Raw genomic sequence first — 24782 nt, forward strand, 5'->3', positions numbered from 1 at the left:
GAGTCGTATGTCTCCAGATGCAGCCAGCACCGATCTTGTCGCTCCAGGCATAACGAGACCCAGCAACTTCTGATGATGCCCTGGCCACCACGGTGACAGGCACCCACTCAGTGACCCCATGGGTGTATCATCAAGCCCAAGGGCCAAGCTCCAGGTCTCTTTCAGTTGCCTCGGACAGACAGGAACCTCCATCTGCCTCCATGGTGAGGGAACCTCCAAGGGGTTCCGAGACCAGCACCCGGGCCGGCACCAAATTCGGCACCAAGTTTGCATCCAGCATCGCATCTGCTACTGCGCAGGAAGTACCTGCACTAGAGGACTGCCATGAGTTGGAAGGTCAGGAGGACCCCATGCCAATGAGGGTTGCTTCATCCTCCTCCCTGAACAAGGCAGTAGCAGGCTTGTCTGTCTCCTTACCGGCTTTGGCCAATAGAGCCCATCAGGAGCTGTTCAGAAGAGTAACCCAAAATCTTGACCTGCAAGCGGAGGTGGTGTGAGACGAAATGGACCCTATTGTGGACATTCTGATGCCAGAAGGTCCTTCCAGGATGGCCTTGCCATTGATCAAGATCATCCACAATACTACCAAGACCCTGGCACACTCCTGTTTCCATTCATCCCACGGCTAAAGGGGTGGAGAGGAAGTACTTTGTACCCTCTAAGGGGTACGAATACCTTTTCACCCAGCCTCAGCTGGGCACACTGGTCGTGGATGCAGCCAACGCCAAGGAAAGGCAGGGTCACCAGGGTCCCACTCCAAAGTCTATCTAAAGAGGCAAAGAAGCTGGATCTCTTCGACCGTAAGGTCTGTTCCACCGGGGGGGCTCCAACTTCAAATCGCTAATGAGCAGGCGGTTCTTAGCTGCTATAGTTCTAACTATTGGAACTCCCTGTCCAAGTTTAAGGAGCTACTTCCATCTGATGCCCACTCTGACTTTTGGGAGGTCCTGGAGGAAGGCAAGACCATTGCAAGGACTTCCTCACAGGCCGCATTAGACTCAGCGGACTCTGCCACCCGTACAATGTCCACAGCTATTGTCTTGCCATGCAGCTCATGGCTACAAGTCTCGGGCCTCCCCCCGGAGGTCCAACAAACTGTACAGGACCTGCCCTTTGATGGTGCAGGTCTCTTCACTGAGCAGACGGACTCTAAGCTCCATAGACTCAAGGACTCTAGAGCAGGGGTGGGCAAACTTTTTGGCTCGAGGGCCACATATGGGAATAGAAATTGTATGGTGGGCCATGAATGTTCACAAATTAGGGTGGGGTGCAGGAGGGGTTGAGGTCTGGTTGGGGGTGCGGGCTCCAGGGTGGGGCCAGCAATGAGGAGTTCAGGGTGCAGGAAGGGCTGCAGGTGGGGCGGGGGCAGGATGAGGGCTCTGGCTGGGGTGCGGTCTCTGCGGTGGGCCTGGAGATGAGGAGTTTGGGATGTAGGAGGGTGCTCTGGGCTGGGACCGAGGGGTTTGGAGGGCAGGCGGGGATCAGGGCTGGGGTTGGGGTGCTGGGAGAGGCTATGGGGCGCAGGCTTCGAACGGCACTTACTTCAAGTGGCTCCTAGAAGCAGCGGCCATGTTCCCACTCCAGCTCCTACGCGGAGCCCCGGCCAGGTGGCTCTGCGCACTGCCCTGTCCACAGGCGCCACCCCTGCAGCTCCAATTGGCCTCTGTTCCTGGCCAATGGGAGTTGTGCGGGCAGCGGCAGCGTGGAGTCCCCTGGCTGCCCCTACAAGTAGGAGCTGAAGTGGGGCCATGCTGCCGCTTCTGGGAGCTGCGTGGAGCGGCCCCCGACCCTGCTCCCCAGCTGGAGTGCCACAGCGCCAGAGCGGGGCAAGCCCCAGACTCCACTCCCCAGAGGGAGCTCGAGGACCAGCTTAAAATGGCTGCCGGGCCGGATGTGGCCCGCGGGAAGTAGTTTGCCCACCCCTGACTAGAGCGACCTTAAAGTCCTTGGGGTTTCATATGCCAGCCCCACAAAAGAAGCATTTTAAGCCTCAGCCCCTGCCTCGCTTCTACCCATCTCGGCCGAGGCAAGACTATAACAGGAGGTGGGGTAGGAGTAATAGTAGAAGGCCTCTCCTCCTTTACCCAGGGCCAAGGCTCGGCGAGACAGTCGCCGGCTCCTAAGAATGTTCTCGAAAAACGTGTCTATTCCAAGACCCACTTGCCTCCCCTCTGTTGGAGTGTCGGGCAAGAAGAACTGAAGAGCGGCAGGTTGGCAGGGACCTATATTCGCCACCATAATTGCGCCACTCCAGGGGCCTCCACAGCCGACCTGATGTGTACCGCTAGGGGAAAAACCTTTCCGACAATCATGCATGCGGCGCGCACGCACCTACTTGGAATGAACATGAGCAACACATCTCGAAGAAGAACAACAATTATGAAAGGCAGGTAACCGTTTTTTATCTCAGCAGGGCCTGACTTTAGTTCAAGCTTTAGACCTTAAACCAAACCCCTCATACTAGGCCTCATGTCTCAGGCTCTGTTTCTACTACACTCCCGAATTTCCTTCCACACCTCCAGACGCCCTGTCATCCATCTTGCATGTCTGTAAGACATCTCATCCCAAAGTGCTTCACAGGTTGTATGCACATGGATTGCTTCTCACCTCTGAGATAGAACACACCAGTTGTTTAACAGTATACAACAAATCTTTAGGACAGGAAGTGAAGCAGAATCTCACATCCATTTGAAATTGCATGGTGGATTTAAGGAGGCAAAGTGGAATTACCAGAGTCAGTAATCTGTGCCAGGGCACAAGCAACCAAACTCCTAATAATTTACAAGAAGTTCTAGGGGAACTTTGGCCATGAGTGGCTGGGACTCTGAATTTTTAAGTCTTTCAGTTCAGCTGTCAACTCTTGCAAGACTTCCTTCTCCAGTGTCATGCAGGTCAATCAGGAAAGGCTGTGGTAACTCTTCTTCTTGGGCCCGTTTTCCCGTCCCCTCCCCCCCCATACACTTTGTCCACTGGTAATGCATCTCAGTCTGGAGGTGACTTATCTCAGCTCAGGAGCGCTGCAATCATGTCCGGGAGTTGTTTCCTCTTTTGTGTTCAGGGGACAGTCACATGTCCAATGGTTTGGATCCTGTGGCCGAGACAGCAATCAGGCAGTTGACTGAAACGAATAACAAATCTGCCAAGAAGACCCCTACAAAACGCAGCACACTTATCATCTCAGGAGTTTCCAAGGTAACTGGTGATCTGGGAACTCTCCCCCAAAGTTGTGTACTGAGGGTTGTTAATAGAGGTATGGGTATCATGATGCTTGGCCCTGCAGGGGACCCCATATACAAAGGAATCTATTTGTGCTGAATAATGACCTGCAGTCATGTAGCATCACCCCACAAAGGATCTCAAAGCACATTGCCATCACTGAAATGCAACTGTCTTTGGGGGTTCAGTAGGTCACAGCAGTAGGATAGAAAGTTAGTGAAGATGATGCAGTGTCCAGTTGAAACTTCATGGGGGATTTAGAGACGGGGAATGGGATTTAGCCAGATGTCCCTGGCTGGAGGATGGAGGAGGAGAACCATGCTGTGCTATGAGATCCACGCACTTCAAATATCTCTTGCCAAATAATGGCAACTATACAAATATACACTCTCCTAGCACTACACTGGGGCATTGGCTCCTCTGAGGAAACAGAACTTGAAAGGCTTGAGAATCAAAACATGGGGTTTCACAGTGCTTAAGAACGTGCGCAAAGCCCATCCGTCCTGAGACTCAGAGTCCCACGTGATGTTCCTTTCATGGGGCAGTTCAGTGTTTTGAAATATAACTCTGTAGCGTCTCCTCTCCTTCCAGGCCCCAGAAGCTCATTAGCCTCTAGATGGGAGAATTAGTAAGAATGGCTTGAGCTCTTTATTTTTAAGGAGGGGAGGAGATGGCCCAATGGAGACTAAGGTAATTTGTGAATTTTAACTCTCAACTTCTGTCTGTTTGACCTTTGCATTCCCTTCAGGTACCAATTGCCCAAGATGAAATGGCACTTTCTCTTGGTTATGCGGCATCTATGGAGGCCACCATGCATGGATACTCCATAATGGCAGGCATGTGCGACCACCCGCAGAGCTCCACTGAGCCATCCCAGCTGCTGGAAGCATCATTCTCAGGACAGAGAGCTAGTCAGGAGCTGGATGAGACAACACGATCAGACATCTCTGAGAGACCCTCGGTGGAGGATGTGGAATCTGAAACTGGCTCTACAGGAGCCCTCGAGACCAGGAGCTTAAAGGATCACAAAGGTGAGGCTGAGTGAGCAATGTTCAGCACAGCAGGGCCTGGGGGATGACATGATAGTCTCTCACTTTGGTAGTGCAACATCCTCCCTCTAGCATCCGATGTGCGGGTCACGTTAACTTCACTCGTGTTCTGTGTTGCTGCTTTCATAATGGGGGATGGGAGGGAAATGTTTCGAATGAGTAGTTATGGCTATTTCCATAAGGGTTTGGGTGGTAGTGTTTTTGTAAGGTAGTCACTTCTTGTGAGCAAATCAAGATGAACTATATACTGTAATTCACGCTGCTAGCTAGGAGATCTTGCTAATTACTCAGCTGAGTAAGTGAGCAAATAAACAAGCAGGATACATTACAAAATACCAGGAAAGTATAGTGTAATTTTTAAGACTAGCTCGCTAGTAAGTATTCTGCAGGTATAGCCCATAAATTACAATGATTATATCATCGGACACCTTGCTATAGTGTCTGTTTGAGCTTTGATGAGAATTGGAGCTGGTGTTAGGTGTATGTGTGTGAATTATGTGATGGAGGTTCTGCTGTAGTTAAGGTAAAAGAACCAAACACTTCTGCCTAGGCTAAATATTGATTGGCAGTCTGCAAATGAGGCAGTAAAATTGTGCTGGAGCCCCAGTTGAGACATGAGAAAATAGTCCTGAACTCATCCCTAACTTCCCCAGACCCATTGTAATGGATGCAAGACTAATGAGTTGAAATTCAGCAAAATATGAACCATGGAAAAGTTTATTAGGAGAGAATCTTGCCCCCATATTGATGAGCCTGAGAGAGAAAGGTGCAGGATTGCATTGTGGTCACTAGCAAAGAGCTAGCTCCAGTGATCACCAATAAGGAAATGGAGACAGAAAGGTGAAAAGGATAAGGAAGAAATGGCACACTAAATCATTGAGCTGATCTCTTGCCCACTCCCCCTTGCTCAGAGGTAGGTTAGTGCAGTGGTTCTCAATCAGGAGTCTGGGGTCCTCTGGGGGGTTGCGAGAAGGTTTCAGAGGGTCTGCCAAGCAGGGCCTATGTTAGACTTGCTAGAGTCCAGGGCAGAAAGCCGAAGCCCCACCTCATGGGGCTGAAGCCTGAGGCCCTGAGCCCTGCCACCTTGGGCTGAAGCTGAAACCTGAGCAACTTAGGTTTGCGGGAGCCCCCTGTGGCGTGTGGCCCCAGGCAATTGCCCTACTTGCTACCCCCTAATGTCAGCCCTGGCTTTTATATGCAAAAAAATAGTAGTTGTGGCACAGGTGGGCCATGGAGTTTTTATAGCATGTTGGGAGGGGGGCTTAGAAAGAAAGGGCCTGACTTCAGTTCAGGCCTTAGGTCTTACACCAGGCCCCTTATACCGGGCCTCATGTCTCAGGCTCTCCTTTCTACTACACTGAGATTGTGCAAAACAAGAAGGAAGTCTTTAAAAAGTGCTGGATCGCTGACCCTCTCCAATTCAAACCTAGGCCATCTGTCTCATCCCGGGTATGGAGAAGGGGTATTGCACAAATTACCACAAGACCCAGCTGAATGGAAGGACTTCCAGGGAGGGGCTAGATCTGCCTTTCATGTTTGGAAGCTCAAGGATAGTAAGAAATAGATGACTACCACCTAGCTAAGTTGTGACTCTTCTGCTGGCCTGTGGATGTCTCATTCTTTCTCCAGAGAATGTGGCTAGAGCAGAGGACTAACTTCAGAGTCCCTGGTTCTAGTCACAGCTCAGGCACTGACTCTCTGCATGTCCCTTTTCTGCTGTACTTCATAAACCTGTAAAATGGAATTGATGATGGCCCTTCACAGGGAGGTGTCTGTGAAGCACAAAATCATTTTGTTGAAAGCTCCCAAGGCAGGGCATCATTATGTCTGTCTTCCTCTTCATTTTGTCTTTTTCTCCAGTCAGCTTTCTCCGGAGCGGCACCAAGCTCATCTTCCGGAGGAAGAACAAGCAGAAGGAAGCAGGCCTGAGCCAGTCGCATGATGACCTGTCCAATGCCAGCACCAGCTCTGCCACCAGGAAGAAAGCCAGCAGCTTCTCCCGGCGCCTCATCAAGCGCTTCTCCTTTAAGTCTAAATCAAAACCCAAGACCAACGGCAGCACATCATCAATGGGCGAGAACTAAGGGTGGGATGAGCCAGTCCGAAAGGTTGCATTGAAGCCCCCTTTGTCCTCTGTGTCTTTCCCACCCCAGGTATCTGCGAACTACAATCCAATTCCTTCCTCCCTCAGCTGAGGGGGACACCTCCCCTCCCTTGGTGCTTTATATTGGTTGAGGAGGTAAGGGAGTTATGAACCCAAAGTTTAGGTTGTTTAGCCACCATGTTTCTGCCTCTTCTGGATATCATGACCCATTTGTTCTGGCATAAGACCAGATAGCTTGCTAAGCAGTCATTCTGACTGTTCCCGGCACTGGTGGAATGACTCCATGTCCTCCTGATTGCCTTGCACCTTTGATTTCTCCAGATGACCTTCTAGAAGGGGGACAGGGTGTCTGCTCCTGGGTTAAGACTTAACCCCTTAGTTCCTGAAATCTTTAACTGTATGGCAAAAGAGACCCTGGAATAACTTTTTTGGGGAAAGGGGGTTAATCTATGGAAGATCAAGGCTCCTCCACGGTACTTCTGCATGGTGCGAAGTTCATGGCCTGACTGAGGAGTAACACCTGTTTGCTGCAGCCTGCCAGCTGGGGTAAATTTTCAGGGGAAAGAGTAACTCCATAAACCAGTTATGCTATTTGAACAGTGCCCCCCTGTTTTGTAGAGAATTTGGGGGATTTTTCTTGTAAATGAAAGGACTTAACCAGAAGACGGGAACCTAGGTGAGACTCTGCAAGACAACTGGGTCCTTGCAAAAGTCCTCTTCTTATCACTACTGCAGCAGCTGCTAGCCAGACATAAGGCCCCCTTCTATTGCCAGGTGTGTATAGAAAGATGGCCTGATCCATAGATGTAGCTCCCCCAAATGGGGTGTCCACCACATCTAGCTGTCTGGACCAACAGCTAGTCTTTGTACATATGGCCCCTTTCCCTACAGAGGTGGTTGGGGCCACTGGAGAAGCAGATGTTGTTTGATCTTGTAGAATGCAAGCTCAGCTGTTGTGGTCCATGGGTGCTCTACTCTGAAGACCAACATGATGCTTGGAAAATGAGGGGTAGATTTGCGCTAGAGGAGTGTTTGCTATGTAGCTTGAAGTTTTATTTTAGAACCCCATGTGACCCATTCTTTAGTGGAAAGAATGAAGGTGAAGTCCTCCACAGAAAAGATTTAACTTATTAAAATGGACCTTTACCTAGTGGCTCCTGATGGCACTGACTCTTCCTCCTGCAAATCTGATTCTGACTGTATCTTTCTTTCAAGTAATATGAATGTCCTTGATTTGTCTTGTATTGGCAGAGGAAATGATGCTAAGAAATGCAGAGGCCTTCAACTTCATTGCATGGAAGAGAATCTAGTAGACAGCTAGGCAGACTCTTTGCCCTGAATGTGGCAGGGGGTTAGAAGTTGCTGAATTTACTTTGGTTCCTTCCAAAATGTTCTGGTTTGACTCAATGTCCTATGAGAGTATCGTGTGGGGATAAATGGTTTGAAAAGGAGCATCTGCTCTTCAGCAGGATGTAGAAGTGCGGAGAAGGGAGACCAGAGAAGAAATCAACCTAAAAGATGAGGTCACCTGGGACTGGTCTTATTTTCCTCCTCCCCAAGTTACTAGGGTGGCTACTAGGATGGGAAATCATTTCTGCCTAGAAAGGGGATGTTGTGGTGGTGGTGTTTTGTTTTGTTTGTTTTTTAAAGGCAGCTTGTATGTGGAAAAAATTATTCCTGGGTGATTGCAGGAGGACAATTATTAGGTTTTGCAAAAATTACAGAGGAAGTCTGGTCTATAGGAACATCCTTGAACAGTGATCATGGGGCACATCAAAAGACTAGAAGGGGGTTAACTGTGAAGAGTTTAGGGCCAGGAACTATTCATGTTCCTGGGCTCAGGGAAGCACTAGGTTCTGGGTAGGATCCAGAGTGCACAGCTATGATTTGAAAGCTAACAAGTGGGACACCTAAGTTAGAGGTGCTCTTTAGCGTTGTCCCGCTCACCCTAGCTAGACTGGGGTGTGCACAGTATAAAACAACTGGTCCAGCTGGCCAGTAGCCTCCTCTTTCCCCAGCTTTTGGTCCTGAACAGTGTGTTCAGTCTCAACATCCTTTCTATTTTTCTCCCTTTTCCTTCCTTACTGAGAAACCATCATGCTTATGCCACTCCTTCCCACACATTATCAGCCTACAGCACCTGCTATCTGTCACTGAAACATGAGCTCCTTGATGGAGACTGTGCCAAGATCTCAGTTGGGGCATGTTGGCAGTTTTGGATGACTCATAGAAAGACGTACCACCCACCTTTCTGTCACAGCTCACCTGCCTCTGTGGTCTCAAAGCTGTAGCCTTTTCTGACTGGAAATCCTCCACCTGCCTCATTCTTGGTTTTGTTTGTTTTTCTTTGTTTTTCTTTCTCAACTTTCGGGAGGTAGTTTAAGACTAAAAGTGGTTAATGTTCTGAAGACATCAAGATTTCTCCAACAGCTACCTGTGAAACCCTGCAGTGGACACTATAGCAGCTTCTCTAGAAGGCTGAAGATAGTGAAATACACATGTTTGAGGTTAGACTGAACATAAACTATAATCTGAACATGACTTTGAATAACAGAAACAAGCAACTTCTGAGCTGGAACTTAACTGTTTCACAAATTTGATTTGAACTTTAATTCTTCTTAAACGACAAACGGAATGGGCTGGCTCTGCTGGAGAGGAGCTGGCTGTGAAAATGCCAGTGCAGCTCATTGTATACTTCTTGAAATGTAAAAATCCAGACACTTCAGTACGCCCAGATAGCCCTTTGCTGATGGCTGCAGGACATAGTGGATGTCTCCTTAGCAGGGTTAAACTAGGAGTCGCGTCTTTACTTTCTTATGAAGTTTTATTTAAAGTATCTGATAATTGGGTGATCGTATTCTTAGAGCAGGGTTGCTCAGTTGTATGGTCTTGGTTAAATGACACATTCGTCTCCTTTCTGCATCTTCACATTTGTACAGAGTAATTTTTCATGTATAGCTGCTACCATGCACAAGCAGTAGATTGTGGGACTTTTGCCCATGCTTTTTGTGTACTTCTGGGTACTTGATATATAAGGAATGGTGATGCTTCAGCCTCACAATTAGGTGGGATTAGGTCAAGTAATTGATCTACCTTTGGCATACTTCCAGGTGAAAGAGGCCCTGTACGTCTTTAGCATCCAAACATTTCTAGAATTTAATGTGTTTAAGGAGCAAGTCCTACAGGATTTTATTTTCAAAATTGATCCTTGAGTCTTAAAAGATCTAACTTTTTCTTTCTCTACTTGTATTTATTGCTTTGAAATGTTTGCTGTGTAAACTACCTTTCACAGAGGCTGCAGTACCCTCATGGGTTATTTATTCCCTCAACCACTTGACTGCTCATCTTGGTGCGATCACAGTAATTGTGGTATAACCACCAGGATCCCCAAGGATGAAGATGGCAGATTTTTCTGCACTCTTTAGATTAAAGCTGCGGAGCATCTCCTTAAAGGGTCACTGGGGTCAAACACTTAAATTTAATAAAAACTGGTTGTTTACCAAATATCAGTGTGTTGATGTGTGTGGGAGGAAAACTGAATGGAAAGTTAGGGTTTGCTTTTTTTTTTTTTCCTTTTTTTCTTTTGCAAGAATTGCACTCTTTTGGCCCATCTGCTGTGCATATAGTCCAACATTCTGCTGGCCGTTTGAGAACCAAAAAGTGAAAGTGATTCTAAACAAAATGAAACTGCAGTGTCATTTCCTAGGCTGAAGCTAATGCAAAAACTACACAATGTAAATGAATGTTAGTCTCTAATGTGATGGTAATAACACACAGCTAAAGAAATACATTTTAAAAATAGTTTTTAATTTGAATGTCCTTTTCTAATTAGCCGTCAGAGCTATTCTTTAAGCCTATAGATGAAAAATTAAAGTCCATTTTCTGTCCTTAGTCTACAGGCAATCCTATCTCCTGTCAATAGAAACTGCATGCGTAGATAAGGGATGCTGTGCAGCTTTAAATTAAGAGAGACACACATACAGGTTAAGTGCAAAAGGCAGTGTTATGGAGATCTCTCTTTCAAAGGATATTTCAAAAAGCTGCTTGTTAATGGAACCTAATTGTGTGTGTGTGTGTGTTGGGGGGCAGGGTTCTTTGTAAACATTTATTGTTTGGCTATCTTTTTACAGGCTATGATATGAACTGATTGAAAAGGAGAGGTATGATCAGTAGGTCTGGTTACTAGCCTTTACAGACTTTGTGGTGTCCCATACTGGCAATCCTCCCTATTCCCATAGGCATTTCTTGTAATGTGGTATATTTAAAAAAAGAAAACTGCTTCTTACAAATATCTGTTGAATACACTTAAGGATTTCACAGTCAGATGAGTTGAGGTAATGAAAAGGGGACTACAGCCAGGCAGAGAATGGGACAAATAACAGTGGGGTGAAGTTGGGGATACTGAAAAGTTTTATACAGACCTCTGCAAATTGTTCACTCTTTACTCAGCTAAGTTAATTACTTCTTTTCAAATTAGAATATGCATGTATGTACATACAGGGTGTGTGTGTGTGTGTATATATGTATGTTTACGGAAGTTTTCTTCTGTTTCCTCTGAGTTAATCATTACTTAGGGACTTGTTTCCTGTGAAAACATCTTTCTTTGGGTTAGATTTCAAATCTATAGAGCTGGGGGCTTGTGGGCAACTAGCAAGCCAATCTGATCCCAGATGGGACAGCAGCTGTGACTTAGATCTTATTTGTTCCTGTCAGCTGTCTTTTTCTTCCCTTCCTATACATAATGAATATATAGTGAAGGTGTCATATCCTTGGTAGCAGAGATTCAGTGAAACCTCTTGTAAAATAAAAAGCTGGTGTGTACCCTGTGATATTGTAGCTCCTTTACATGAGTGGCCCTCAACTCAGGACTCCTTTCACAGGTATCTGCTTGCTTTGCTCACTTGCACAGGTTCTGGAGCAAACACCCACACTGAGCCTGAGCTAGTGCCCCACACTTGTGCTCTTTTGTACTTTGATGCCTTCTTTGTGGGTGGATTATTTTAACCCCAGATTTCAATACAAAGAAAAATAGGAACTGTTTAGCTATTTAAGAGATTAGAGTACAATGATTTATTTAAAGATGAAATGGATGAAATTCTGCACCTTTGTAAATGTTTAAGAAGAGTTCCATTGCTGTGTAATGGCCTGAACTTGTTAACTTATTAAACTAAATGGGAGTTATAAACAGTATCTTGTGTCCTCACTTCACACGTCTTGGAGTTTGTTGAAAGGGTTTGAATAGCCAGAAATCCCTGGATTTTTGTTGTTGTTTGTTTAAAAACAAAAAATTGTTACACTTAACAGCTTATGGAATTTGAAATGTAGTGGTGGAATAATAGTTAATGAGAGATGAAGCCTTCAGCAGTTGCTGTGTGTCTAGACTAGTACTATCACTCCATCTCTTCTGCAATATACCGTTTTTCAGAGAGAAGCAATGGGTGGGGGGAATGCACCCATACAAGTTTGTGGTGTGGGTGATGTAATACTCCAGCAGTATTAGTTACCTCGGTTAAATAGTTAGCTCTGTTCCTTCTTGACTTTCTCTGGCGTATACCTTGTGCTCCTGGCTCTTCCTTTCCACCTGCCTCTGCAACAGCTTTGGGATACATTTTAACCTGTTACGTGATGCAACTCATCAGACCGCCCTATGTGGAAACTTAGCTCTGCTGGATATAGGACGTAGCCTATGCTGAGGCATGTCTTATTTCTAATCTAGTGTCCCATCTCCTGTATCGAGTCTGTATAGGATACATTGTGTCCTTGATTCCACTAATACTAAGGTAAAGAATCCTACACTTTCAACATGGTTATGATTATACATAATAATAATAAATGATACTCTTAATCTTTGTATGGTTGTTTCCACATATCTGCCCTTCATTGCTTTGAAAAAAATAGGTAACCAGCTTCCTGTGGCATGAGCAGGCTACCAGCAGCTATGTGACCTTATGTAAAAATGTCTTGTATAGTGATAGCTATATAGCAAAAGCCACTTGCACATCATGCAACAACAAATTGGTCCTAGAAAACCTATTAACAATGCTACATATTCTTGAGCCTCATCCAGTGGCCCATTATCTTTTAACCAACTACTTATATATGAATAGATAGAAAAAAGTGCCGTATAAAAAATTAATATTGTTATTCCCTGGAACATAAAGGGAGGAAAGAGGAAGGATGTCTGGGGTGGGAGCATTCATGAACAACTGAAGGGAATGGGGGAGTGTTTAGAGCATCTAAGCAGCTGTCTATGGGGGGAGCAGAAGGAAAATAGTGTAGGGAGTGTTAAGGAGACAAACACACCTGGAGATACTTGCAAGAGGAGGCATGGTGGCAGATTGGAGGGGGTTGCAAATGGAGATGGCTAAGAGGAGTTGAGGGTAGCACATAGGGAAATGATTAAGGGAAGCCCTTAGCTCCCTCCTCCACCACTAATCTTCCTGAGCTCACACCTCAAAATAGGAACTATCTAGTATAGCAGATGAAGGGAAGAGGACACTTGAATGTGTATAGAGAGACACATTGAAAATGTCCAGCAGGGGTAATGAGGGAGACTTAGTTAGAGAGGGCTTGAAGGGGGACTTTTTTTAGGGCGTACATGCAGGGATGAGTACAGGGTGCTGACAGAGACTTGTAATGGGGAGAAGTTTGCAAATGTTCTCAATAGGGACTTGCTTTCGGGTGAGCAGACAGGGAGAAGTTTATATACCTCTATCATATCCCCCCTTAGTCACACTTTTCATTAGCCAACCTGGCTAGCTCTCTGGCCGCCCAGCTCTGACAGTGCCGCCATCAGCGGCAGCGCAGAAGTCCTCACTTAACTATGCGCTGCCCAGAGCAGGCAGAGGGTTCAGGGTGCCCCACAGCAATCCAAACAGCCCCACTCTGCCCCAGGCTCCTGGGCCTGCCGCCCGTGGTTGATGCTCCCCGAGGGCTCTGCGAGAGCCAGGTTCCCCCACCCAGGGAGCAGAGCCATAGAGATGGGTGGGGCCCTGTGGCAAGGGCGGGTGCAGCCCCCCCAATTTTCTGTCTACCCCACCTCAGCCCCCCCCACTGGGAAGAGGATGGTTCCACCCATGGAGGGGGGAAATTGGGGTTTGAGGGTTTAGGGTTGGGTTTACAGGGTCAGGGTCTAGGGGTTGGATTAGGGTGAGGTTAAGGGGGAGTTAGGTTTAGGGTGTGGATTAGGTTTGGAAAGGGTTAGGGGTTGAGAGGGAGAGTTGGATTAGGGGAGTGGTTAGGGTTCTGGGAAGCAGGATTGAGGGTTAGAGGGTTGTGTTTAATGCGAGGGTTAGGATTAGCTTTAGGGATTAGGTTGGGTAAGAGTTTGGGTTCAAAGGTGTGTTAGAGTTAAGGGGTTAGGGTTATGGTTAGGGTGGGGGTTATGATATAATAGGGTGATGGTCAGGGATCAGGGTTAGCTGAAGCATTAGGGTGCAGGGATCAGGGTTGGGTTGCCTAGGGTGAAGGGAGGGGTCAGGGTTTAGGGTTGGGTTGTGGTGTGGTGTGGGATAGGGTCAAAGGTTAGGGGGAGGAGTTGGGTTAGAGTATTGGAGAACAGGAGTTAGGGTTAGCAGGTGAGGGCTCAGGGTTTGTCTTGTTTGCTGTTCTAATTGCTTGAATTGACGATTCTGTATCAATTTCCTATAAATGTAGTTTAATTCCTTTTATTGACTTTTCAAAAACATTAGTTTAATTATTATTATAACACCACCTATGTTTTTACTGTGACATAGTAAATTACAGGTTTTAATACTCTTGTTTCTTATTTTTAATGTCAGGCTATTATTTGTGATCATATCACTTGAATGCTGCCTGATTTCCTTGGTTACCTCAGCCCTGGTCCTGAAGTAGCAATTTGTGACGGATGGTTTATGCCCTGTCACAGTTTCCTACCCCATGAAATCTCTATATTAAATTTGGATCTCAATAACACAAATGTTTTCTAACTTAGAAAAATGTATTATTAGAAAACTCATTTCATGAGTGTGCCAATTTCAAATAGAGATTTCCCAGAAGTAGCACATTGTAACAATACATACCCCATCTGCCACAAATCGCTACTCCCAGACCCAGGGCTGGTGAATTGTGGGGGTGGTGAATTGTATCAGGACAGCAAAAAAATTGCTATGTCCTGTAACTGCAACCATTAGGAAATTGGGACAGGGAGCAGTTTTTAATAATACGTCCTGACCCTACAGAGGAGATACTGGGATGTTTCCCCCCACCACACATCAGGCTCTCCACATTAGGGTCAGTGGCTGCCAGGGCAGCTGGGGGCTGGTCTTGGTCTCAGTGGTGAGCAGGCTACTCCGGTAGCAGGAGAGGGTGAGATCTGGGGCAGGTTGTTCAGCAGCCAGGAGCCCACGTGCTTGTCCGTCTCGGAGCAGATGAGGAGCACCGTGTGCAGCTGGTCCATGCACCTGCTGTAGCGCTGCTCTGTGGCCAGGCTCTGCTTGGTGGTGGCTGCAAGAGATGGGTCAACGTCAAAAACAGCACAGCAAATGGGGGGGGCAGGAGCTGCTGTGGCAATCAGCCACCAGCCAAACCCACAAACCTGTCAGCCTGCAGCATCACCATCTGTCCTCCATGTGCCACACACACCTCTCCACCCCTCCTCTGTATGCCGGAGACGCTCATCTATCCATCTCCAGACATCTCTGTTTCTCTCTGATTTTCCATGCAGCACCCAACACAATGAGGCCCGGACCTGAGTGAGGCTTTTGGGTGCTGCAGTAGTGGAGCTGTAGGGTGACAGTGCATCTCTGGGCATCTCTAGTCTCAGCCCCTTTTCTCTCGAGCCCAGAGCCATGACTCTGAGTTCACACCTCTCAGGCCCAGACCCCATAGCCCTGAAGATACTCAACCAGCCACTCGTGCTCTGTGATCCCATTACAACAACAAGAATCTCCCCAAAATCCCCATGAAGATGTGTGAGGAGTGACACCTTGAGGCTGGCAGGCAGCATGAACTCTCCTCAGCATGGCATGGACCATCCCTGGGGCAGACAGATCCTATATGACCCATAGGAGACCACGGCGGGCAAGAGAGTGCATCCCACTGAGCCTGATAGGAGGTGTGGACCCTCCCTCTGGGTTGCATTGGGGCAGACAGACCCTCCCCCGAGGTGGATGCGCCCCAGCCCATGGGAGACTACAGGGTGCCAGGGTGCTATTGTGTGGCCAGGGAGGTTGAAGTGTTCTCCTACAGGTTTTTGTATACTGCCATTCCTGATATCTGACTTGTGTCCATAGCAGATGTAAAGGTAGCCATCTTACAGCAAAAAAAATTCAGGATCAGACTCCAAAGAGAAACTGCTGAGCTCCAGTTCATTTGCAAATTTGACACCATCAGATCAGGATTAAACAAAGACTGTGAATGGCTATCTAACTACAGAAGCAGTTTCTCCTCCCTTGGTGTTCACACCTCAACTGCTAGCAGAGCACCTCACCCTCCCGGATTGAACTAACCTCATTATCTCCATACTGATTTATAGCTGCCTCTGGAGATTTCCATTACTTACATCTGAAGAAGTGAGGTTCTTACCCACAAAAGCTTATGCTCCCTATACTTCTGTTAGTCTTAAAGGTGCCACAGGACCCGCTGTTGCTTTTTGTTGGTAGACAGGATACTGGGCTAGATGGACCTTTGGTCTGACCCGGTACGGCCTTTCTTATGTGTGTTTCTCCCATGGAGGAGCAGTGACACCCGGCAGCCAGTTGGGGTAATGCATAGAGTGTGTTTCAGTTGCAGCGACAGTGACACCCGGTGGTCAGTCAGGGTAATGCACTGAGTAAATTTATTTGGAGCAGCAGTGACATCCAGTGGTCACTCGGGGTAATGCACGGAAGGTGTTTCCCTTGGACCGGCAGTGACACCCAGTGGCCAGACGGGGTATTTCACAGAGTGTAACATAAGAAATAGCAGAGCAGCAATGACACCCAGTGTCCAATCAGGGTAATGCACAGAGCATGTTTCCCTTGGCGCAGCAGTGGCACCTGATGGCCAGCCAGGGTAATGCACAGAGGGTGTGTCCCAGGGAGCAGCAGTGACACCCAGTGGCCAGTCAGGGTAATGCAAATTGTGTGTCACCCATGGAGGCGCAGTGACACCCAGTGACCAATCAGGCTAAGGCACAAATTGTATTTCCCATGGTGGAGCAGTGACACCTGTGGCCAGTCAGGGTAATGCAGAGCATATGTCTCCCTCGGACCAGCAGTGACACCCAGTGACCTGTTAGGATAATACACTGGGAGGGGTCTCTCAGGGAGGAGCAGTGGCACCCGGTGGCCAGTCAGGATGATGCACAGAGGAGGTTTCCCATGGTGGAGCAGTGCCATCCAGTGGCCAGTCAGGGTAATGCAGAGAGTATCAGAGGGGTAGCCGTGTTAGTCTGAATCTGTAAAAAGCAACAGAGGGTCCTGTGGCACCTTTAAGACTAACAGAAGTATTGGGAGCATAAGCTTTCGTGGGTAAGAACCTCACTTCTTCAGATGCAAGATTTCAGAGTAGCAGCCATGTTAGTCTGTATCCGCAAAAAGAACAGGAGTACTTGTGGCACCTTAGAGACTAACAAATTTATTAGAGCATAAGCTTTCGTGGACTACAGCCCACTTCTTCGGATGCATACAAATAAATTTGTTAGTCTCTAAGGTGCCACAAGTACTCCTGTTCAGATGCAAGAGTATGTCTAACTTGGAGCAGCAGTGACACCCAGTGGCCAGTCAGGGTAATGCATGAGGTGGGTGTGTCTCCAATGGAGGAGCAGTGACACCTAGTGGCCAAGTGGAGTAATGCAAAGAGCATGTTTCCCTTGGCGCAGCAGTGGCAACTGATGGCCAGTCAGGGTAATGCACAAATTGTGTTTCCCATGGCGCAACAGTGGCACCCAGTGGCAAATCAGGCTAATGCACAGACGGTGTGTCCCAGGGAGCAGCAGTGACACCCAGTGGTCAGTCAGGGTAAGGCACAAATTGTATTTCCCATGGTGCAGCAGTGACACCTGGTGGCCAGTCAGGGTAATGCACAAATTGTGTTTCCCATGGAGCAGCAATGATACACAGTGGCCAGTCACGATGATGCACAGAGGATGTTCCCCATGGTGGAGCAGTGACACCCAGTGGCCAGTCGGGTAATGCATGAGGTGGGTGTGTCTCCAATGGAGGAGCAGTGACACCTGGTGTCCAGTCAGGGTAATGCAGAGAGTGTGTCGCCCTTGGAGCAGCAGTGGCACCCAGTGACCAATTGGGGCAATGCATAGAGGGGGAGAGGTGTCTAGGGTGACCAGATGGGATGAAGAAAATATCGGGACAGATGGGGGGGTGGGGTGGAGGGGGTCTGTGGAGCAAAAAAAAGCCGAGTCCCGCCACAAAACAAAACAAAACAAAAACAGGAGTGTGAAATATCGGGACACCTAGTGGCCAATTGGGATAATGCACAGAGCATGTTTCCCATGATGCAGCAGTGACACCTGGTGGCCAGTCAGAGTAATGCACAGAAGGTGTTTTCCTTGGAGCAGCAGTGACACCCAGTGGCCAGTCAGGGTTACGCAGAGAGTGTGTGTGTGTGTGTCTGCCTTGGAGCAGCAGTGGCACCGGGTAACCAGTCAGGGTAATGCACAGTGTATCGTATCAGAGGGGTAGCCGTGTTAGTCTGAATCTGTAAAAAGCAACAGAGGGTCCTGTGGCACCTTTAAGACTAACAGAAGTATTGGGAGCAGCTCCCAATACTTCTGTTAGTCTTAATGGTGCCACAGGACCCTCTGTTGCACTATCGCCCATGAAGCAACAGTGACACCCGGTGGCCAGTCAGGGTAATGCAGAGAGGATGTCTCAATTGGAGCAGCAGTGGCACCTGGGGGCCAGTCAGGGTAATGCAGAGAGTATGTCTCCCTTGGAGCAGCAGCAGTGGCACCCAGTGGCCAGTTGGGGTAATGCAGAGTGGCCAGCTCTGTCCGCTTCATCACCTGGCTTCACCCCTCATGGTGGCCATGCCTCTGCTCCTTGCTAAAGGCCAGCTCATCTCCTCTCCCCCCGGCCAGGGTTTACAGCAATATAACCTTTATTAAAATAAAATAGTAAACAGGATTTACTCCAAGTCCATCTAAATAATCTAAATCTGTCCAAATTTTAGTATTAAATCTGAAATCCTCTTAAATATCCCATCAGAAACCAAAAATCTAAAGCAAAATTTGAAATGGCAAACAATGCTTAATTTAAAACCCAAACATTAAGAAAAGCTGATTTTGTTTTTAAAAAACAAAATATAACAAATGCCATAAAGTATCAAAAAAGAGTGCTACAGCAGGATGATAAAATAACATAAAATAAATGTAAGCAGAGTCAGGATGAGCTCTACCGTGACATCTGGTGGTGAATTGTGGTGAGTTGTGGAAAAGAACTTCAGGGGCTGATCTTGTTTGCATAGGCACACCCGCCCCGCCTAGCATGAGACCATGGCAGCCCAAAATGGTCACTTTGGCTGCTGTGGGACCCCCAGTTTCTCTGTTATTGGGGCAGGAGGAATAAAGTGTTGTTACCCTGATTGTGTGAATCAAGGACAATGAAACTGTTTTATGACAGAGGGTCTCACCATCACCTAAGTAGCACTCGCTAGACAAGGGACATGGGTTCCAAAACCCAATGAATTGAGAGTGAGTGGGCTGGCCTGTCTATCTTCTTTCTCCCTTCTCTCTCCCCCCACCTTTTTTTTTTAAATAAAAAGGGCTGAAATACCAGTTATACCATCTTCTCTCTCTACTGTTAAATAGCAGAGCTAATTTTTATTTTGTTAAGAGTTTAGTTACAGGCTACTATGCTGAAATCAATTTAGGCCAAGGGTGTACTAGCACTGGGGGCTCCCTTACTACAAGCTGAAATCACTGAGTGCTGTGTTAACTGTGGGGGAACCTAAACATTTATTGCTGAGCGGCTGGCAGAGCGGAGCAGTTTGCGGGATGGTTGGTGTGGCCCACGAGATGTGGAGTGGACTGGAGCAGTTTGTGGGATGGCTTGAGTGGCTCACAGGACAGCTGGTGGAGCAGAGCAGCTGGTGGAGTGGAGCAGCTCGTGGTGAAGGCTGCAGTAGAACCCCATGGACAGGCAGGGCAGTCGGCCTCGGACCACGTCAGGTGCCCCTTAATATCCCATGTGCCCCTTTCTCTCCCCCCTATTTCCACCCAGGCTAGGGGGTGGGGGTAAGACTGTGCAGATAAACTTTTGAACTCTGGGGCTGCACTGACCAGGGACAGAGACTTTTGGGTGATTCTTGGGTTGCTGGACTCAAGAGACTTTTGGGGTGTTGGACTTTTGAGACTTTGGGGGTGGGTCTTTTGCTCATGGTTTGTGTTATGAATCCTGTTTGTGGTGTTTTCCCAATTTAATGCTGATGTCGTTTACCTCATGTCATTAAACATTTTCTGCTACACTCAGACTCCGTGCTTGTGAGAGGGGAAGTATTGCTTCTTAGAGGCACCTGGCAGGTGGTATGTAATTGTCCCAGGTCACTGGGTGGGGGCTCAAGCTGGTTTTGCATTGCGTTATTGAAACGGAACCCCTAGATACTGAACCAGAGGTCCCTTCCAACCCTGATATTCTATGATTCTAACTCAGATGGGAAGGAGGGTTACATAAGCAAAATTAAACCTGTACCAACATTGGAACAAACTATGTAATTTTCTAATTCTAACTTCTTGTTTCACCCAGGAGGGAAAGTGTTTTGTAGCCCCAGTAACTATATTGTCACTACAGCATTTCTTTCACTAAATAAGGTTTTTACCAAATATAAATTGCCCTTCAAATTGTCTAACAGAAATTCTAATTGTATCTTTGCAATAATATCCCAAGTATGCAAGTACATCCCCTCAGAGCAGCACCACATTCCTCAACTGCTAACCCAAGTGAGTAAGTGATATTCTGGTAGAATCCCACATGGTTTATGCATTTGTGAAACCTGGGGCTTGAAGCTAATGGGAGAAAGGTAAGTGAGCAAGCTCAGAGCTCTCCGACGTCACCTGCTGAAGAGCAGAGAGACTTGACTGAGCGATGTACTAGCTAATTTAAATATCAATGTTGTTCTCTGGTGGCAGGCTTCCACTGGAGAGCAAGAGGAGTTGACTGAGGGTGGCATATCTTATTTGAATATTAAAAGCTGGCAGTTTGGGGACACTGGTGTAAAATTTGAGTAAGTTTTGGGGTTGAGACCCATATTTTTAGTGTAGCTTATTGGGAGCCTGCCATTGACTGGGGGTGTGGTCACCCTGAGCTGGAAGCCTGTTGCCCGACGTGGTGAAGGAGTGCCGGGCACTTTGAATAAATTAGAAAAGAGAGATTACAGAAGATTACACAAATTTGTTGTTGTGCCAAAATTATGTTTCCTGGTGGTTTTGAGACTAAACCGCTGAGTTTTTTCTCTCTCTTAACTAAGCTGTTACCTGGCTTTGTTGTGTTATTGCCCATGTCTTAGGTGCACTATCGTGACGGCACCTCTGGGCAACTGACCGCAGAACGGAAGAGCGTGGGGGAGCAGCTGAGGCACGCGGCAGTGCCTGGATTGGAAGGCAGTGTGGGGCCGGTTAGTGCCCGCTAGTGAGTGTGGGAAGAGCTGCTACGTTACAGGGGGGCGGGGCGGGGCGCTCGCTGCCTGGCGACTTGAGAAGAGCTGTGGTGCCGGCCTGCCCGGCGTTTTCTGAAAGCTGATCTCCCATTGGGCCTAGTGAGGTGAGGTTTTCTGAAAGCTGATCTTCCACAGGGCCCTCACTGACGTTTTCTGACAGCTAATCTCCCATTGGGCTGAGCCTAGGTGACGCTTTCTGAAAGCAATGCTGGGCGGAGCTGCAGGGCTGCCCAGAGGATTCAGGGGGCCTGGGTCAAAGCAATTTTGAGGGCCACTTCTATAAAAAAAAGTTGCAATACTATAGAATACTATATTTTCATGGGGCCCGGGGCTTGGGGCAAATTGACCCACTTGCCCCACCCCTCTGGGCGGCCCTGTGGAGCTGTCAGGGCATTGTGCAGTCAGAGCTCAGCGAACGCCCGTGAGAAACAGGTCGAGGCCGAGTGGCACCGATTCTGGAGACCCCCAGTAGCAGGCGCTGCCGTCCTGCCTGGCGAAAAGCCGCAGGGGGGTGTTCACAGATTCACAACGAATGCGCATGATGTTTGTAGCTGCAGAATCTGTTTCTGTGCATGTGAGTGAAGTCCCTGTAGCCGGGCGGCCTGTATTAAACAGGATTCCTGGAGGTTTGCACAGTGTGGGAGTGGAGAGCTGGGCTGCAGGTTGGAGCAGTCAGGCTTAGCGGGGTTGGGCTCAGAGCTCACGGTTAGGGTTGCGGGGAGGATTGGGCTACGGTTTGGCTTAAGGGTGGGGGACCAGGTTATGGGGTAAGGGTGAGCAATTTTTGGTTCAATTTGGGTTCCGGGTTGGGGGGGGGTGTTAAAACTTTGGGTTGGGGGTTAGATTTTGGCGGGAGGGTTTGGCCAGCAGCAGCATAGAAGTACGGGTGGCAATGGGGTGCCAACCAATAGTGATTGATAAGCAGGGCTGGCACAACCCATTAGGTGACCTAGGCAGTTGCCATGGGCACTACAATTTGCGGGGGGGGGGGGGGGGGGGACCGCAGCAGTATTTCGGTGGCGGGACCTTCCGCCACCTCTGTGGGGGGTGGCATTTCGGGGCGGGACCTTCTGCCGCCTAGGGCAGCAGAAAAGCTGGTGGCGTGCCAGTTTATAAGTAGTTTTTTTTTAATCGTTTTTGTGTCAGAGAGGGATCATGTTTGCTACAGGGGTCTATTTGTAATGACGCGGGGCTGCAGGGTGCCCAAGCCATCAATGGCTGTTTGGAACTCCTGGGTCCACCTGCAGCGGCTGGGAGCTCTGGGTTCCATACGCAGTGGTGTAGGCCTGTGGGGTTCCCCCGCTGCCTGCAGCAGCTGAAGCTGTGGGGCCCTGCCCCTGCCCACAGTGGCTGGGCGCTCCTGGGTCCCGCTGCGACATGTGGCAAATGGGAGCTCTGGGGTTCGCCTGTGGTGGCAAATGGGAGCTACGGGGTCCATCTGCAATGGCATGGGGCTGCGGAACTCCAGTCTGCCTGCGGTGACTGGGAGCTCTGGGGTCCATCTGTTGTGGCATGGGCCTGTGGGAGTTCCCCCACCACGCATGGCTGCTGAGAGCTGAAGGGGGCCCCTGCCACCATTGCGAGCACAGCAGGTGGCTCATCCCATGGGGTCACTGTTCCCCCCTCTCCCCCTCCCTAAATGGGGGTTTTGTCCCCGCACAGGCTCTGTCAGCGTCTCCCCCCACCGTGGGCTTAACCCCGGCTACCACCCCCCACCCCCGATTTTTCCCCTCCAGCCCCTCTTCTGCCGCTACCTACAGTAACTTGATCCCCCCAGCCAGTAAATTTCTGCCCCCTGCTCAGACCCTTACAGCCCCCCCGGTGCGATTTGCCCCCTTAATCCTTTTAAACCCCTCCAATGAGGAGGCAGCAAATCGGAAGTAGTTACTGGGCATGCTCAGTTCGGTTGAGCATGCTCAGTACGCCCAAAGTAGGGAATTGGGAGCGAGAGCTGTTTGTGTCTCAGCCAGTGACCACAGCGCATCGCAACCTTCTCTAACCCGCACCCACTCCCCATGCACCCCCAGGGCGCCGTGACCTTCTCTAACCCACACCCCCAGGGCGCCAAAACCTTCCTCCCCCCCCCGCATCCCCAGCCCGGTGCGACCTTCTCTAACGTGCAGGGGCGGCAGGTTATATGGGCTCGTAGTGCCCGAGCACTAGGAATATTCAAGGCTGGGGGCTCTGCTGCACCAATATCTGGAGCTGGGTTTCTCCCCTGGCCCTGCCTGGAGCGGGCACCAGCCCCTGCCGCCACCCCGGAGCGTCCCCCCCCGGCCCAGTAGCGTAGCTGTGGGGGAGCGGCCGCTCCTTTCTGTGCACATTTTCCAAAAGCAGTGCCTTTCCAGTTTCCAGGCAGCCAGCACTGGGCTCCAGACTCGGAGTCTGGAGCTGGGTTTTGCGTGTGGCCGCCGGCTGGCTCTGGGCTTCGTGCCGCCTCCCTCATCCCCAGCCCTGCTCGCTAGAGTCGGCTGGTTGCTGGGCTCCCTGGGGATGAGGAGGACGAGGCTCCGGCCCGCCTGCAGCTGCCCGGCTCCCTAAGCCGGCGTGGGCTCTTCCGGGAGGGGAAGGGGTGGCAGTGCGGCGGGGGGGGGGGGAGGGGGGGCTAAAAAGCAGCAGCCCCGTTGGTCCCCGGCAGCTCCATGCAGAGCGAGGTAGCCGAGTGGCAGGGAAGGGGGCTCTGAAGCCCAGCTGGTGCCGGTGGAGAAGGAAGGAAAAGGAGGGGGATGTTTTTTCCTCGTGGTCTCTCTTCAGCAGAGGCTGGGGGCTGAGGGAGCGGCAGGACCAGGAGGCAAAGGAGCGACTTTGGGTTGTTGCCCCCCCTCCCGAACTTACCCCCCCAGTGCTGCGCCCAGGGTTGTGAAACTGTGCTTAGTGCAGCTTGTGAAGAAGGAGGGGCAAATGTGCTTTAAGGTACCAGTACTGTCTCCTCAGTCTCACTGCTGACTAGCTGCAGACCCAGTGCTCAGAATTAAGCAGTGTTCTCAGGGACTGTACAGACTCTATACTAGTTTTCAATTGCCTGCTAAATGCTTCAGCCAGGCCACCTTTTCACTTAGCTATCTCCTGAATAGTGGTGACTGGGAATGGGGGGTGGTGGGGGTGGTGTAGCAGATGCCAATTTGAGGTGAATAGTCTCTTGGCCAGATTCTACTGGGTTTATGGTGCTTTGTGCTGTGGACTGGAGCAAAGTGGCTGGTGAATAACCAGGAATCTGGTTAATAATTGTTTTCTAAATTCAGCTTTCTTCTTTCTCTCTCTGTGAATTATCACTAATTCAAAATAGTAGTGTGCAAGTCTGACGAACTGGGACTGTTCTTAATGTGGTCTTTGAATGCTGGGTGGGAAGTGTTGGCCTGGGAAGGTTGCAGAGGGGTTTGGCTGGGACGGTCTGCATTGGGGGATGGGAGACGGGCCGTGAGGGAGAATACCTGAGCATGTAAGGTGAGAACCCAGGAAGGGGTTAGAGGCCAGGTGACACCTTTGCTTGGGAAACTGAACAAAGGCTGGGTGAGGAGACCCTGGGGGGAGGGAGAGTTTCAGGAGCTGGCTGGTGGAATGGCTGGGAGGCAGACGGGGCTCTGACCCCCCAAGGGGGTTGTGATGCCCTGGGACCCCAAGATTCACCTAATGGGGGGGGGTCCTGTTGTCTGTGCCTGCAAGACCTGGCTGGCTGAGAGTCATGGTGAATCACAGGAAGCCGGGGGTGCAGGGCCTTGTGCCCCCCCCCCCACACTCTGTGGCAGCAAGTTGACTGGATAATGGTAATAGCATAATCTCTTGTTATAACACTGTAACCC

At 49.2% G+C, this 24782-nt stretch overlaps 1 protein-coding gene and 1 long non-coding RNA gene across 5 annotated transcripts in view; one reads left to right on the forward strand and one right to left on the reverse strand.

The window, feature by feature from the left end:
* C2CD2L (C2CD2 like) overlaps positions 1-11556 on the forward strand; it is a 29675-nt gene extending 18119 nt beyond the window's left edge. For 3 of the 4 annotated variants that reach the window (XM_054004845.1, XM_054004843.1, XM_054004844.1), the window contains exons 12-14: positions 3059-3192; positions 3965-4247; positions 6126-11556. In XM_054004845.1, coding sequence (XP_053860820.1) covers positions 3059-3192; positions 3965-4247; positions 6126-6349 — 641 coding nt within the window. In that variant the 3' untranslated portion in view covers positions 6350-11556. The remainder of the gene's footprint in view (positions 1-3058; positions 3193-3964; positions 4248-6125) is intronic. The other variant, XM_054004846.1, reaches the window with a different exon arrangement.
* A 2910-nt stretch (positions 11557-14466) lies between these two features.
* LOC128823510 (uncharacterized) lies at positions 14467-16021 on the reverse strand. Its single transcript, XR_008441772.1, has 3 exons — positions 15916-16021; positions 14927-15113; positions 14467-14835 (listed from the first exon to the last, which is right to left on the reverse strand). It is a non-coding gene; the product is annotated as an uncharacterized LOC128823510 (long non-coding RNA).
* Between the last annotated feature and the right edge of the window lie 8761 nt (positions 16022-24782).

This window comes from Malaclemys terrapin, chromosome 15 (genome assembly GCF_027887155.1).
Source record: "Malaclemys terrapin pileata isolate rMalTer1 chromosome 15, rMalTer1.hap1, whole genome shotgun sequence".
NCBI classification, from domain to species: Eukaryota; Metazoa; Chordata; order Testudines; family Emydidae; genus Malaclemys; species Malaclemys terrapin.